At 42.7% G+C, this 16,638-nt stretch overlaps 1 protein-coding gene across 1 annotated transcript; it reads right to left on the bottom strand.

Moving 5' to 3' along the window:
• Positions 1-1,569: 1,569 nt before the first annotated feature.
• Positions 1,570-13,887, bottom strand: LOC109209047. The gene is made up of 6 exons (XM_019372215.1): positions 13,860-13,887; positions 12,422-12,820; positions 12,042-12,166; positions 11,855-11,909; positions 1,905-2,000; positions 1,570-1,805 (listed from the first exon to the last, which is right to left on the bottom strand). The coding sequence occupies exons 1-6, from the start codon at positions 13,885-13,887 to the stop codon at positions 1,570-1,572; spliced, it is 939 nt and encodes a 312-aa protein (XP_019227760.1).
• Between the last annotated feature and the right edge of the window lie 2,751 nt (positions 13,888-16,638).

The following is a 16,638-nucleotide window of genomic DNA, read 5'->3' as shown; positions in this document are numbered from 1 at the left end:
GTGATGACCCTTTGGGTCGTCACAATATTATATATATATATATACACACGCCTTATTCGATAGAATATTACCTAATACACTTATACTTAGTGCGTAGTATAGCGTAAGTATATATATTATATATATATAAGCCATATATATATATATATATACACACGCCTTATTCGATAGAATATTACCTAATACACTTATACTTAGTGCATAGTACAGCGTAACTATATATATATTATATATATATATATATATATATATATATAAAAGCCATATTCAATATAATAGTACCTAATACACTTATACTTAGTGCATAGTACAGCGTAAGTATGTATATTATATATATATATATACGCCTTATTCGATAGAATATTATCTAATACACTTATACTTAGTGCATAGTACAGCGTAAGTGTATATATATTATATATATATATATATATACGCCTTATATATTCGATATAATATTACCTAATACACTTATACTTAGTGCGTAGTACAGGGTAAGTATAATATATATTAACGGCTTGCATTTATATTATTTAGATAGTAAATACAAAAGTGATTTTTAATTTTGACCATTGTTGACGTTAATATATATATATATATATATATATAGAGACACACACGGCACGCTTCGTAGTACTATTCATCCCTTGTATTACAAAAGTATTAACGGCTTACATTTATATTATTTAGATAGTAAATACAAAAGTGATTTTTAATTTTGACCATTGTTGACCTGAATAGAGACCAACTTTGGTCGCAAATTATACATGAATTTAATTTAGCGACCAAAGTTGGTCGCTAAATATAAATCAGATTTATTTGTATTTTTATAATATTTAAATTAATAATATAATTATTAAAATTTTATAACTAAGTCCGACTTTAGCGACAAAAGTTGGTCGCTATCTGGCAACCCTTTAATTAGTGACCAACGTTGGTCGCAAATTTTAAATTACATATATATATATATATATATATATATATATTTTATAATTTTTTTAAAATAATAATATAATTATTAAAATCTTGTAGGTGGGTCCCTTTTTAGCGACCAACATTGGTCGCTAATCTCAGTAAACCTTTGACCAAGCAAGTCTGACCAGTCCAGTCAACATTTTGACTAATTTAGCGACCAAGTAGCGACCAACCTTGGTCGCTAATGTATTTAAAATTATTATTTTATTATTTTCACCAGTTTAGCGACCAACTTTGGTCGCTTTTCTTGACAGACCAACTTTGGTCGCAAAAGTTTGGTTGCTTTTTACAGGAATTCTAGTAGTGAATTGGTCAAAATGTGGCTGTGGGAAGCCCCAGACAAGGGTTTGGTGAAGAGATCTGCTAGCTGATGCTCCGATGGAAGAAAAGAAAGCGAGATTAGCCCAGAAAGGAACTATTGATGGACAAAATGGCAGTCCAGTTCGACGTGCTTAGTCCGCTCATGGAAGATAGGGTTGCGAGCGATGTGAATGGCGGCTTGGCTATCCGAGTGAACGGGCACTAGTAGAGTGGGTGGTGCTGAGAGATCAGCAAGCAAACGGACCAACCAAGTGATTTCTGCGGTCACCCTCCTCATAGACTTGTATTCCGCTTCTGCTGGGATAAAGAAATGGAGATTTGTTTCTTCGATTTCCAAGAAATTGGAGCACCACCGAGAGTGATAAAGAATCCGCTTACTGAACGACGAGAATCTCTACACGCCGCCCAATCCGCATCACAAAAAGCAATCAAATCAAAGGAAGGATCAGCAGAGAAGAAGATCCCTTGGGAAGGATCTGCTCTCAGATATCTCAAGACACGCAAAGCCGCTGAAAAGTGTGAAGAACAGAGCTTTTGCATATACTGGCTTAAACACAAGAGAGCAAAACAAAGGTTTGGTCTTGTTTTTGTGAGATAATTCAACTTACCTACTAAATGTCGATAAACAGTAGGATCCTCTAATGGTGTGCCTTGGTCTACCTGAAGTTTGCAGTATGGATCCAAAGGAGAAGAGACTGCTGCTCCTGAACAATCAAACTCTTGCAACAATTCTGAGGTAAACTGTCTTTGACTAATGATGAAGCCCTGCTTTTCCCTTAAAATTTCCATCCCAAAAAAATAGTGTATATCTGTACGACCCGAACCCCGCACTGGTCGTGATGGCGCCTCTCGTGAAGACAAGGCCAGCCAACTAACCCAACTCGTCTTTTCAAAAATAGTTAAACATAAATAAACAGCTTAAATATGACTTAATAGTATTAATTAGCGGAAATACAACCCAACACAGCCCTAATCGGGGTGTCACAAGTCACGAGCATCTATTATAGTGAAATTACAACTACAAAGCCGGAAATATACAAAATAGGATTTATAAATAAAAAGAAGAAATGCGGTGCCGCAAACGCTGGCGGTCACCTCGCTCAACTTCGATAGCATAGTCTCTAATCAGCTCAAAACCCGCTACCGGGTGATCTAATACCTGCATCTGCACGCGAGGTGCAGGGAGTAAAGTGAGTACTCCAACTCAGTGAGTAATAAAGGTAAATAACAACTGAGCAGTAAGAAATCACGTAAAGCAACCAACATGCTGTATAGAAGCAGGGTACAATCCTTTGAGAAAAACAGTGAAGCTGTGAAATCTTTGGAAATCTCTTGGCTCAGTTTTAAATCTCTTTTTAAAATGATCTTTCCAACAGTTATGAAATGATTTCAAACAGTTAGTGCAGATAAGCACAGAAAAACCGCCCCTCGGGCACAAATATCACAGTATAACAGGTAAAAAGGCAAGTAAATATGCAAGATGAGCACATAAAAGTTCGCCCCTCGAGCAATATCTCAAAACAGTACCAGCCCCTCGGGCTCTCTCTCTCAGATCACTCTTAAAATAGTATCATATAGTAACCGCTGCGGCGTGCAGCCCGATCCACAACTCGCTGCGGCGTGCAGTCCCATCCATATATCGTCTACGGCGCTCACTGGGGGTGTGCAGACTCCGGGAGGGGCCCCTTACGGCCCAAGCGCAATATCAAGCCACCTCGTGGCATATAAAATAACGCCTTAAAGCCTTCTCACATCACACACGAGGCCTGAAAGCCTCCTCATATCACACTCGAGGCCTGAAAGCCTCCTCACATCACACTCAAGGCCTGAAAGCCTCCTCACATCACACTCAAGGCCTGAAAGCCTTCTCACATCATACTCGAGGCCTGAAAGCCTCCTCACATTACACTCAAGGCCTGAAAGCCTTCTCACATCACACTCGAGGCCTGAAAGCCTTCTCACATCACACTCGAGGCCTGAAAGCCTCCTCACATATGGCCCTCGGCCTCACTCAGTCCGAAAATCATCACAAGCCCCTCGGGCATTTGTAAAACAGTAGTTCTCAGCCCAAAATATCATTTAGAAATATCATTTAAGTTTCAAATCTGAGTAAAATTGGATGAGTTTGTAAAACTATAAATATCAACAGGACTGTGTCCAAATAATACGTCAAAACAGTGAGGAAACAGTGATAAAATCCCTGAAGGGTTCAAATAATTGGCACGAAGCCCAAATATGGCAATCAGCCCAAATCATGACAATAACAAATAAGTTTCAGTCAAATATGCGGTAAAATCATCAATCGGGACGGACCAAGTCACAATCCCCAACGGTGCTCTACCCCACGCTCGCTATCCGGCGTGCAAGTCACCTCAATATAGCACTACGGTGTGCAAATCTGGGGTTTCAAACCCTCAGGATATCATTTACAATCATTACTCACCTCGAACTGGCTAAATCTCTAGCTCGCAACGCCCTTGCCCCTCAAATCGGCCTCCACGCGCGTCGAACCTATCCAAAACCAGAACGAATACGTCACAATATGCCAATAGAACAATACCCAATCGAAAACAATCAAAAAATATTAAAAATCTCGAAATTGGCAAAACCCGAGCCCCGGGCCCACTTCTCGAAACTCAGAAATTTTCACATCAATAGGTTCCTCATCTCCTCACGAGTTCATACATACCAAAAGTTCTCAAATCCGACCCCAATTGGTCCTTCAAATCCCCAAATCAAATTTCGAAATCCCACGCCCTAGTTCTTCAATTTTAGGCTTAATTTCCATGAATTTCTAGGTAGATTTCACAATATAATCAAGTTTTAAGACCAAGATTCTTACCTCAAGTCGATTCCTCTTGAGTCCCTCTTCCATTTCCTCCAAAAATCTCCAAAAACGAGCAGCCATGGGTGAAAAATGACCCAAAATCGCGGATGAAATGAAGTTATAACCTTCTGCCAAGCACTGACCTTTCCTCTATGCGATCGCGGCCCAAGGCTCGCGATCGCGAAGCACAAAATTCCGGTCTCTCAAAATAACCCTATGCGAACGCGACTGGGGCCCTGTGAACGCGATGCCTTTCATTCCAAACCTACGTGAACACGAGCCATAAGATGCGAACGCCAAGAATAACTCTACCGGGCCACCAGGTCCTCTTATGCGAACGCGGATTCTCCCATGCGAACGCGATGCTGCACCATCTATCTCACTGCGATCGCGAACGCGATGAACAAAACGCCTGCCTCCTAAATTCCTCTTATGCGATCGCAGCCCCAGGCTCGATCGTGAAGGCCAAAATACCCCTGCAACATCTGATGAAATTTCTGAAATTCTCAAAGCCAAAAATGGTCCGATTGACCATCCGAAACTCACCCGATGCCCTCGGGACCTCAACCAAAAGTACCAACACATCCTAAAACATCATTCAAACTTGTTCCAATCATCAAAACACCTCAAACAACATCAAAACCATCAATTCACATCGAATTCAAGCCTAAGTTCTTCTAAAACTTTCGGAACACGCTTTTGATTAAAAACCCAACCAAACGACGTCCGAATGACCTGAAATTTTGCACACACATCACAATTGGCATAACGAAGCTACAGAAACTCTCGGAATTCCATTCCGATCCTCGGATCAAAGTCTCACCTATCAACCGGAATTCGCCAAAATACTAACTTCGCCAATTCAAGCCTAATTCTACATCGGACCTCCATAACAACTTCCGATCACACTCCTAAGTCACAAATCACCTAGCGAAGCTAACCAAATCATAAAAACTCCGATCCCAGCTCATATACAAATAAGTCAACTCTTGGTCAAATCTTTCAAATTCAAAGCTTTCAATTGAAACTGTTCTTTCAAATTCATTCTTAATTTTTCCTGAAAACCAAAACCAGCGATCTACCTTAGTCATAATACATAACACGGGGCAAGTCATGCCCGAGAACTGGCGATCAAATTGCAAAAGCTCAAAACGACCGGTCGGGTCGTTACATCCTCCCACACTTAAACACACGTTCGTCCTCGAACGACCCAGAGCTATTTTAAAAGCCAACCAATCGCTGAATAACCTTACCATGCATATACCCGGGGGTGATCCCACGTCACTCTATCTCATATAGGTCCGATAACACATTTTAACTAAAATCACACAATCCAGTCTAGCCCATGAGTCATAGAACAACATTTCACTTTCCGAAATCACACACAAGGTTAGAACCTCACATCTATACTCTGAATAATCCCGAACCAGCTGTAATAACCCATACCTGCAACCTCAGGTGCAATTACATGATATACCACATAACTCAAACACTCGAAACGATAACTTCTATTAACAGTAGCTGCACATAACAACCGAATATCAATAGGAAACCTCTTACCAACTAAAGTCTCATTCCAACACTTTCACATACTGCCAATGATAAAGGAAACACACAACAAACCATAACCATTTCTCAGGTCAACCATTCATGAAGTCACTTCCTTCTTTTTTGCTAATACCACAGCAGATTTCCGAGTCGAGCCTCGATATTATCCTTCCAACATGCTGAAATCAAATCCGTTCGTATTCATTAATGACCCCAACGATCACCTCGAATCCAACACACCACTCTGGTGACATGACACATCAATACAGGCCTAAGCCACAACTCGCATAATTCGCGCACCGATAAGAAACGGTCTGAATATCCTCAAATCAAGAAAATAACCCCAAACGAAGGAACTGTATCTCAAGCTCATCAGTACCATCATAACAAAAAGCTGAGACCCCGTCTCACATCATAAAAATAGAACACATGAATCTACCCCGAAAGGTCTTATTTCCACGTAGCCTCGCTACAATGCGCGATCCTATCCAAACAATGTTACACATGAAACACCTCGAGTCATTATGCTCAAAAATCGACAGTTACGCACAATTTGATGTCTGGAACCAAAGAAAATCATTACACCCACGGTGCAACAAATAACATATGCCACGCAAACCCGATAGGACATGACCGATACGCCATTACTTTCCCGCTCGACTTCCACTAGGAGACCCCAAATGAACCGCACCATATGTGCCCATAACCAACAAATCACAACACCTCGCAACACAGAAAGGTAATTCATTGATCTCACCAGATTATTAATAAGCTCAACAACAATCGAATCGACACTTCCCTCAACAATGCAGTTCGGAGCCAACCGAGCCGACTCAAGCTAGAACACCATCCGCATTGGCCTACCAATGAACTCCTTATTAAGGAAATCCCGAAGCTGGCCCCTCAACTCCTTAACTCTGCCGGTGCCATACGATACGGTGCCCGGCACCAAATCAATACCGAAATCCACAACCTCGCCCGACGACATGCCCGGCCACAAGAAACACATTCGAAAAGTCCCTCAACACCGGAACTGAATCAATATAAGGAGCCTCAGCACAGACACTCATCACAAGAGCCCAAGTACGAAAGACAATCCTTCCCAGCCGTCAGTTCGCAATATTAAACAACTCTACCAGGATATACTCCGACACACCTCGCCACTCAACCCGTGGCATTCCGGCATAGCTCATAGCGCAATAGTTCTGAATAACCCAACACGGAGACAACCAGTCTAAACCCCAACATCACATCCGGATCTAACATACCCCATCATAGCCTGATTATGAGAACTTCCGTCTCCACATCCACACAACACATGAATCACCATATCCGATCCCAATTTCGCCGTCCGAACCCATGCCACACCTTTAATACCCAATCATTTACTCTAAGATTTCCCTGTGCCACCAAGCAACCCGAATATCACCAGTCGACCCAACAAGAAAGTGCCGCAATACTATCGAAATATCATCAGTTTAATCACATTACCCCTTCTCTGAAATATATACTCCCGTCAAATCACTTCCAATTAGCAGTACCATTTCCTTGATTACCTGAGGCTACCTGTTGCCTAAGAATTTTATGAACTTCTTTTCAGAACTGAACTGTAACTCATCTAGCCAAGAACTTCCACTGATCCCATTTGGAAGAAAAAAAATCATTACACATCCCATGCTCCGCATGCCTATAGAAAATATACATCTCCAAACCACGGTAAAACCCAACAAGAACTCTCTCCTAATTCCCTTTGCACAAGCTAAACTGCTAGGACTGAATCCTTCTAACCAGACCAAGCTAAGCAAGCTGTCAGAACTCAAGAGCTTTGCTGCAAAATACCTGTACGACCTCATTACCTCGAGCACACACAAAGAATTAATCATATCCTTTCCATACCGATTCAGTCTACCATCAAGCTACTTCATCTATCTAGATTTCTTTCTGTATTCTATTTTANGAAAACACAGATCATCCCGTACTGTAACTCTTCTGCAATTCTCGCATTCATTCCCGCAACAATTAAGCCCACTCTCTTCAGCGACCCGAAATTCCAAATTTCAACACATACTTTTCACTTACATATGAGATCTTCCAACATACACATAAGGATCACACCACTTCAGAACACTCCGCAGGAGATAGCCCACCTGCTTCGCCTCAATATAACATTTCAGTATACCTCCCACCGTCATACACATTACACAGCCCCTTAGTCTCCCTGAGCCTGAACTCATACCGCAACATGAAATTTACTTCACTCCCAACTAGGAGACACGAAAGATTCTTCACGCGCCCATAACTCGGAGCTACACATCCAATCACAATGGAAATCATACACTTAATAGTTCATCTATCATCCAGCAGACCTTCCTCATCACTTCCAAGTCACGTAGATACATCTCGCAGTACCAATACACTCTTTACATAGCTACCCAGCCGACACTTCCACTAATAAGGACAATACCGAACATATAAGTTCAAAACACTTATTCACACAGTCAGCACATCGGTGCTCAAGCCATAGGCAAAGATCCGGCGTCAAGTCCTCCAGACTGGCCCAACATCAAACTCACAGAGATCATATCTTGCCCCTTGATCGAGGAATCACAAGCCATCAAGGCACATCTGATACTGAGCGCTCATGCGCGCATACAAATGCGTGGAAGGAATTTCAAGAGTTTCTTTTCAAGCTGAATCAAGGACGCACGATAAGAATTCAAGAATGTGAAGTTTCCTAAAGGTTATGCAGCCTCTCGAGGATAAATACAGACGTCTCTGTACCGATCCGCGAGAGTCTACTAAACCTGCTCAAGACTCGTGAGACCTAGTAACCTAGGCTCTTATACCAACTTGTCACGAACCAAACCCCGCACTGGTCGTGATGGCGCCTGTCGTGAAGACGAGGCCAGCCAACTAACCCAACTCGTCCTTTCAAAAATAGTTAAACATAAATAAACAGCTTAAATATGACTTAATAGTATTAATTAGCGGAAATACAACCCAATACAGCCCTAATCGGGGTGTCACAAGTCACGAGCATCTATTAGAGTGAAATTACAACTACAAAGCCGGAAATATACTAAATAGGATATATAAATAAAAAGAAGAAATGCGGTGTCGCGAACGCTGGCGGTCACCTCGCTCAACTTCGATAGCATAGTCTCTAATCAGCTCAAAACCCGCTACCGGGTGATCTAATACCTGCATCTGCATGTGAGGTGCAGGGAGTAAAGTGAGTACTCCAACTCAGTGAGTAATAAAGGTAAATAACAACTGAGCAGTAAGACATCACGTAAAGCGACCAACATGCTGTATAGAAGCAGGGTACAATCCTTTGAGAAAAACAGTGAAGCTGTGAAATCTTTGGAAATCTCTTGGCTCAGTTTTAAATCTCTTTTTAAAATGATCTTTCCAACAATTACGAAATGATTTCAAACAGTTAGTGCAGATAAGCACAGAAAAACCGCCCCTCGAGCACAAATATCATAGTATAATAGGTAAAAAGGCAAGTAAATATGCAAGATGATCACATAAAAGTTCGCCCAACGGGCAATATCTCAAAACAGTATCAGCCCCTCGGGCTCACTCTCAGAAACACTCTCAGCCCCTCGGGCTCTCTCTCTCAAATCACTCTCAGAACAGTATCATATAGTAACCACTGCAACGTGCAGCCCGATCCACAACTCGCTGCGGCGTGCAGCCCGGTCCATATATCGTCGACGACGCTCACTAGGGTGTGCAGACTCCGGGAGGGGCCCCTTACGGCCCAAGCGCAATATCAAGCCACCTCGTGGCATATAAAATAAGGCCTGAAAGCCTTCTCACATCACACACGAGGCCTGAAAGCCTCCTCACATCACACTCGAGGCCTGAAAGCCTCCTCACATCACACTCGAGGCCTGAAAACTTCCTCACATCACACTCAAGGCCTGAAAGCCTTCTCACATCACACACGAGGCCTGAAAGCCTTCTCACATCACTCTCGAGGGCCGAAAGCCTCCTCACATCACACTCAAGGCCTGAAAGCCTTCTCACATCACACTCGAGGCCTGAAAGCCTCCTCACATCACACTCGAGGCTTGAATGCCTCCTCACATATGGCCCTCGGCCTCACTCAGTCCGAAAATCATCACAAGCCCCTCGGGCATTTGTAAAACAGTAGTTCTCAGCCCAAAATATCATTTAGAAATATCATTTAAGTTTCAAATCTGAGTAAAATTGGCTGAGTTTGTAAAACTATAAATATCAACAGGACTGTGTCCAAATAATACGTCAAAACAGTGAGGAAACAGTGATAAAATCCCCGAAGGGTTCAAATAATTGGCATGAACCCCAAATATGGCAATCAGCCCAAATCATCACAATAACAAATAAGTTTTAGTCAAACACGCGGTAAAATCATCAATCGGGACGGACCAAGTCACAATCCCCAATGGTGCTCTACCCCACGCTCGCTATCCGGCGTGCAAGTCACCTCAATATAGCACTACGGTGTGCAAATCTGGGGTTTCAAACCCTCAGGATATCATTTACAATCATTACTCACCTCGAACCAGCTAAATCTCTAGCTCGCGACGCCTTTGCCCCTCAAATCGGCCTCCACGCGCGTCGAACCTATCCAAAACCAGAACGAATACGTCACAATATGCCAATGGAACAATACCCAATCGAAAACAATCAAAAATTATTAAAAATCTCGAAATTGGCAAAACCCGAGCCCCAGGCCCACTTCTCGAAACTCGGAAATTTTCACATCAATAGGTTCCTCATCTCCTCACGAGTTCATACATACCAAAAGTTCTCAAATCCGACCCCAATTGGTCCTTCAAATCCCCAAATCAAATTTCAAAATCCCAAGCCCCAGTTTTTCAATTTTAGGCTTAATTTCCATGAATTTCTAGGTGGGTTTCACAATATAATCAAGTTTTAAGACCAAGATTCTTACCTCAAGTCGATTCCTCTTGAGTCCCTCTTTCATTTCCTCCTAAAATCTCCAAAAACGAGCAGCCATGGGTGAAAAATGACCCAAAATCGTGGATGAAATGAAGTTATAACCTTCTGCCCAGCACTGACCTTTCCTCTATGCGATCGCGACCCAAGGCTCGCGATCGCGAAGCACAAAATTCTGGCCTCTCAAAATAACCCTATGCGAACGCGACTGGCCTGCGAACGCGATGCCTTTCATTCCAAACCTACGCGAACGCGAGCCATAAGATGCGAACGCGAAGAACAACTCTACCGGGCCACCGGGTCCTCTTATGCGAACGCGGATTCTCCCATGCGAACGCGATGCTGCACCATCTATCTCACTGCGATCGCGAACGCCCAACCGCGAATGCGGTGAACAAAATGCCTGCCTCCCAAATTCCTCTTATGCGATCGCAGCCCCAGGCTCGCGATCGCGAAGGCCAAAATACCCCTGCAATAGCTGATGAAATTTCTGCAATTCTCAAAGCCAAAGATGGTCCGATTGACCACCCAAAACTCACCCGAGGCCCCCGGGACCTCAACCAAAAGTCAACACATCCTAAAACATCATTCAAACTTGTTCCAATCATCAAAACACCTTAAACAACATCAAAACCATCAATTCACATCGAATTCAAGCCTAAGTTCTTCTAAAACTTTTGGAACACGCTTTTGATCAAAAACCCAACCAAACGACGTCCGAATGACCTAAAATTTTGCACACACATCACAATTGGCATAACGAAACTACAACAACTCTCCGAATTCCATTCCGACCCTCGGATCAAAATCTCACCTACCAACCGGAATTCGCGAAAATACTAACTTTGCCAATTCAAGCCTAATTCTACACCGGACCTCCAAAACCACTTCCGATCACACTCCTAAGTCACAAATCACCTAGCGAAGCTAACCAAATCATAAAAACTCCGATCCGAGCTCATATACAAATAAGTCAACTCTTGGTCAAACCTTTCAAATTCAAAGCTTTCAACTGAAACTGTTCTTTCAAATTCATTCTTAATTTTTCCTGAAAACCAAAACCAGCGATCTACCTTAGTCATAATACATAACACGGGGCAAGTCATGCCCGAGAACTGGCGATCAAAGTGCAAAAGCTCGAAACGACCGGTCGGGTCGTTACACCTAAATACTTGACTTTGAATTCTGTGTTGAGGAATGTGCAAATGTGATCAATTTCCTTTGTGTCATTGCCTGTAAGTAATATATCATCTACATAAACAGCTAAAATGGAAATTAGGCCATCTTTCTGTTTAAAGAACAGGGAATAGTCATTAAGGGAACTAGAGTATCCTTTGAAACCGAGAGCTCCTGCAAGCCTAGAATACCATTGTCGTGAGGCTTGCTTCAAACTATAGAGAGACTTCCTCAATAAACAGACTTGATTAGGCTTAGGGGGAACAAGTCCTGCAGGAAATCTCATGTACACTTCTTCCTGTAAGTCCCCATGTAGGAAAGCATTATTAACATCCAATTGAGAAACTTTCCATCCTTTCTTTACTGCCACTGTTAAAAGACATCGAATGGTAGTCATTTTCACCACTGGTGAAAAGGTCTCAAAGTAGTCTATGCCTTCCCATTGAATGTCCCCCCTTACTACTAGCCTTGCTTACAACCTCTCCACTGTTCCATCAGAATTGTGCTTCACTTTATATACCCTCTTGCAAGGAAAGGCTCTCTTCCCCTGTGGCAAGTCCACAATGTCCCAAGTGTGATTAAACTCAAGTGCCTCAATTTCTGCTTCCATAGCCTTCCTCTAACCTGGATGTGCAGAAGCTTGAGCAAAACTATTTGGTTCTGAAGTAGTAGATAGTGTTTGAAGTACCTTTTGGTTGTTGAGTGAAAGAGCACCAAAAGAAAACACACTAGGCTTGGAGGGTTGAATGAAATAGGAAGAGGTAAGATCAGAAAGAATAATAGTATTACACACATAGTCATTCAAATATGCAGGCTTCTGAGTGATCCTTTTTGACTTTCTGATTGGAGGAAGTGGAATGGGAATAGGACTATTAGACAGAATTGGAACTGGAGAATAAAGGGGAGAGTGTGTATCACTAGAGGGTGGAATAGAGTGTGAATTGGTTCTAGGCATAGTGATAGGTTCAGCAGGAGAGACTGAATGATTGGTGTTAGGTGGCTGAGTGAAAGTAGTAGCTGGCTCTGTTGTGGAATCAATACACACATTGTCTGTTGATTCTGCTTGGGCTCTAGGGGCAGGATAGAAAGGAAAATCACATGGTGAGACTGATGTGATAATGTGACGATCCAAAGGGTCATCACTTGTTCCCTTACTCATTCTGTGCTTTTGAGGCCTTGAAAACCTTATTTGGGGTTGCCTCGATTTGCGTGTGCAGTCTGGGCGCGTAGCCGGAAAGCTTAAATATGAATTCTGTGAGAAAAATGCTAAATTTTGATATTAAATTGAATAAATTTGACTTCGGTCAACATTTTGGGTAAACGGACCCGGACCTGTGATTTGACGGTCCCGGAGGGTCCTTAGGAAAATATGGGACTTGGGCGTATGCCCGGAATCGAATTCCGAGGTTCCATGCCCGAGAAATGAATTTTTGTGTGAAATTGTTTTCTGGAAATAATTAAGGAAATTGGAAATGAAATTTGATTAAAAGACTGTGGTATTGGGCCCGTATTTTTGTTCCGGCGCCCGGTACAATTCTTATATATGGTTTAAGCGATTTCTGTAAAGTTTGGTTGAAATCGGACGTCGTTTGACGTGCTTCGGACTTAAAACTCTAAATTTGAAAGTTTATGAAGTTTGAAGAAAAACTAGTGATTTTGAGGATTGATTCATTATTTTGATGTTATTGTGGCGATTTGATCGCACAGACAAGTCCGTAGGATGTTTTTGAGGTTGTGTGCATATTTGGTTTGGAGCCCCGAGGGCTCGGGTGAGTTTTGGATAGGTGTCAGAGTGCATTTTTGAACTTAGGAAAATCTGGCATTTCAGTTCTGCAATTTTCGCAATTCCGAAGCAGGCCTTGCAATTGCGAGCTCGCAAATGCGAGCCTGGCATCGTAATTGCGAGGAAGGGGGCACTCTGCTGGGTTCGCAAATGCGACCAAAAATCTCGCAAATGCGAGGTTGGACATTTCGCAAATGCGAAGTTTAGTGTCGCAAATGCAAAGACCCCCAAACAGGCCTGAGTTCGCAAATGCGAACATTTTTCTCGCATTTCCCATACCTTGCGAACCCAATTTCGCATTTCCCATATCCGCAGCCCAGCATATTTTATACTTAACCGATTTTGAACTTTATTTTTCACATTTCTCAAACTCAAACACCCATAGGCGATTTTCCAAGAAATCTTTCTTCTCCAAATCAATTGTAAGTTAATTTCTACTCATTTCTTTCAATCATTAACATCATTTAACATGTTTTCCACTTAAAATCAATGATTTTCATGGGTGAAATTGGGGGTTTTGGGTAGAACCTAGATTTTCTAAAAAATTGGGGATTTGGACCTCAATTTGAGGTCCGATTTGAAAACAAATTACAAATTTGAGTTTGTGGGGGAATGGGTAACCGGGTTTTGGTTCGAACTTCGGGTTTTGACCACGCGGGCCCGGGGGCAATTTTGGAATTTTTGGGAACAACTTTGGGAAACTCATTTTTATGCATTCAAATTGATTCATTTAATGTTTATTAAAGTAATTAAGTAATTTGTGGCTAGATTCGAGCGGATTGGAGGTGGAATTACGGGGTAAAGCCATAGTTGAGCCTTGAGAGTTTGGTTTAACCCTAGCTTGAGGGAATAGGAGTTGAGTCTTATTTGTAACTTGCTAATTGTCGAGTACGATGTATAGGCATGGTGACGAGTATCTATACATTGGTGTCTAGCATGACCGTGAGTCCTTATTTTGCGAATAGTTTGGTTGTTGTTATGCCTTCCATTCTTAATTGACGACTTCTATATGTTGTAAAGATTTTGTGAAAGAAATTGTGATCTTTGAACTTCGTGGAGCATTGGCTCATACAAGTTGTGAAGGTATATGAGATAAGTAACTCCTTGGAGCATTGGCTCAAGTGATAATGTGAACTATGAGATGAAAATGAAAGAAAGAGAAGAGTTAATGATTTATTCCCTTGCCGGGACGTTGTTGGTTATTGATGTTGTACCCTTGCCGGGTTTTTAATTGTTTGTTTGTGTACCCTTGCCGGGACTTCCATTCTTGTTTTATTATTCCCTTGCCCTTGTTTGTGATTGTTGATTAGGTGAGGAAGAGTGTTAAAGCACGAAGGGTGATGCCGTGCATTGTTTGTTTCTTGTGAGGAAAGAGTGTAACGCACGAAGGGTGATGCCGTGCATTATTTGCTTATTGTGAGGAAAAGAGAGTAAAGCACGAAGGGTGATTCCGTGCCGCACGATGTGCCATTTCGTGCCTATTCTATTGATTATATGTGAGGAATGAGAGTAAAAACACGAAGGGTGATGCTGTGCACGTTTGTTTATATTATTGCTTGGTGAGGATGAGAGTAAAAGCACGAAGGGTGATGCCGTGCATTTGTTGATCTCTGTTCTTTATTGTTGTATGAGTTGTGCTTTTCCTTCGTATTAGTCAATTTATATTTGAAACTGTTATCTCCCATAGCATGCTTCCCCTCCCATATTGTTTACTTGTCTTGTATTTCGATTCCGCTGTATGTATATAACTGCTCAGGTTTATGTGGTGGTCCAGTCTAGCCTCGTCACTACTTCGCCGGGGTTAGGCTAGACACTTACCAGCACATGGGGTCGGTTGTGCTAATACTACACTCTGTGCTATTTTTCACAGATCCAGGTTTCGGGCAGTAGCAGCAGTAGTGTGGGAGCAGGCTTAATTTCAGCGAGACCCGAGGTAGCCTTGCAGGCGTCCGCAGGCCCGGGTTCTCCTCTATCCTTTATTTTTATCTGTTATCTCATTGTATTCGAGACAAACAACTTATGTTCTCATTCAGACATTTGTATGTAGTAATCTTAGCAGTTCCTGAGTACAGTGACACCAGTCTTGGGTAGAGGATTTTGTTGAACTCTCCGCATTTCTATTCAGTTTCTATAAAATGTTAAGACTTTCGCTTATTATTGAATTTCGTTGCTTTGTATTATTGTCGTAAATTGTTCAAATGGATTAGATTATTAATGGACAAGTAATTAAATTTGGCTTGCCTAGCTCTCATTAGTAGGCGCCATCACGACTCCCGAGGGAGGAAAATCCGGGTCGTGACAAGTTGGTATCAGAGCTCTAGGTTACATAGGTCTCACAACTCACGGACAAACTTAGTAGAGTCTGAGGGATCGGTACGAAGACGTCTGTATCTATCCCCCAGAGGCTACCGAGTTAGGAAAAGTTTCACATTTGTTCTTTCATTATCGTGCGGTTTGGTTTCTCAATGCTAATTGAACTTCTACTCTATTCTTTCGCAGATGGAGAGAACATGCGCTTCCTCATCTTCCGATCTGCAGTCCGAGCCCCAGACAGCTCCCGCTAGGGGCAGAGGGCGAGGCTGAGGCCGGGCTAGAGGCCGAGGTAGGGGCGGAGCCCAGCCCCGAGCAGTAGCACCAGTGGCGGAGCCTCAGGTTGACATTGATGAGGAGGTTCTGACCCCAGCCCCAGCAGTTCGGGTGGGCCCAACTCAGGTCCCAGAGGAGTTTATTGCTACCCCAGTTCTTCAGGACGCTCTAGTCCGATTGGTGGGCCTCATGGAGAGCGTCACCCGAGCAGGTTTGCTTTCTGTAACACCAGCCGTCTCTCAGGCTGGAGGAGGGGCCCAGACTCCTGCTACTCGTACTCCGGAGCAGAGAGTTCCCCCGATTCAGACTCCAGCAGTTCAGCCAGTGGGAGCAGCTCAGCCGGATGTGGTAGCCCAGGCCGGTGATGGGGCAGCTATGTCTACCGATGCTTTATGGAGGTTGGATAGGTTCACCAAGCTCTTCACTACTACTTTCAGCGGTGCATCTACCGAGGATCCTCAGGATTATTTGG

Source organism: Nicotiana attenuata, unplaced genomic scaffold, assembly GCF_001879085.1.
Source record: "Nicotiana attenuata strain UT unplaced genomic scaffold, NIATTr2, whole genome shotgun sequence".
Classification (NCBI taxonomy): Eukaryota; Viridiplantae; Streptophyta; class Magnoliopsida; order Solanales; family Solanaceae; genus Nicotiana; species Nicotiana attenuata.
Note: the sequence above shows the minus strand (reverse complement) of the source record. Positions and strands in the feature narration are given on the sequence as shown.

Bases quoted from the DNA above. Each gene is read 5' to 3' on its own strand.
- LOC109209047 (XM_019372215.1), bottom strand. From the start codon at position 13,887: ATGGGAAATGCGAAATTGGGTTCGCAAG. The intron at 12,821-13,859 runs GTATGGGAAATG...ATTCCACAACAG, and splicing joins TGCGAAATTGGGTTCGCAAG to AGCCAGCTACTACTTTCACT. The intron at 1,806-1,904 runs GTAAGTTGAATT...CACACTTTTCAG, and splicing joins TGTTTATCGACATTTAGTAG to CGGCTTTGCGTGTCTTGAGA.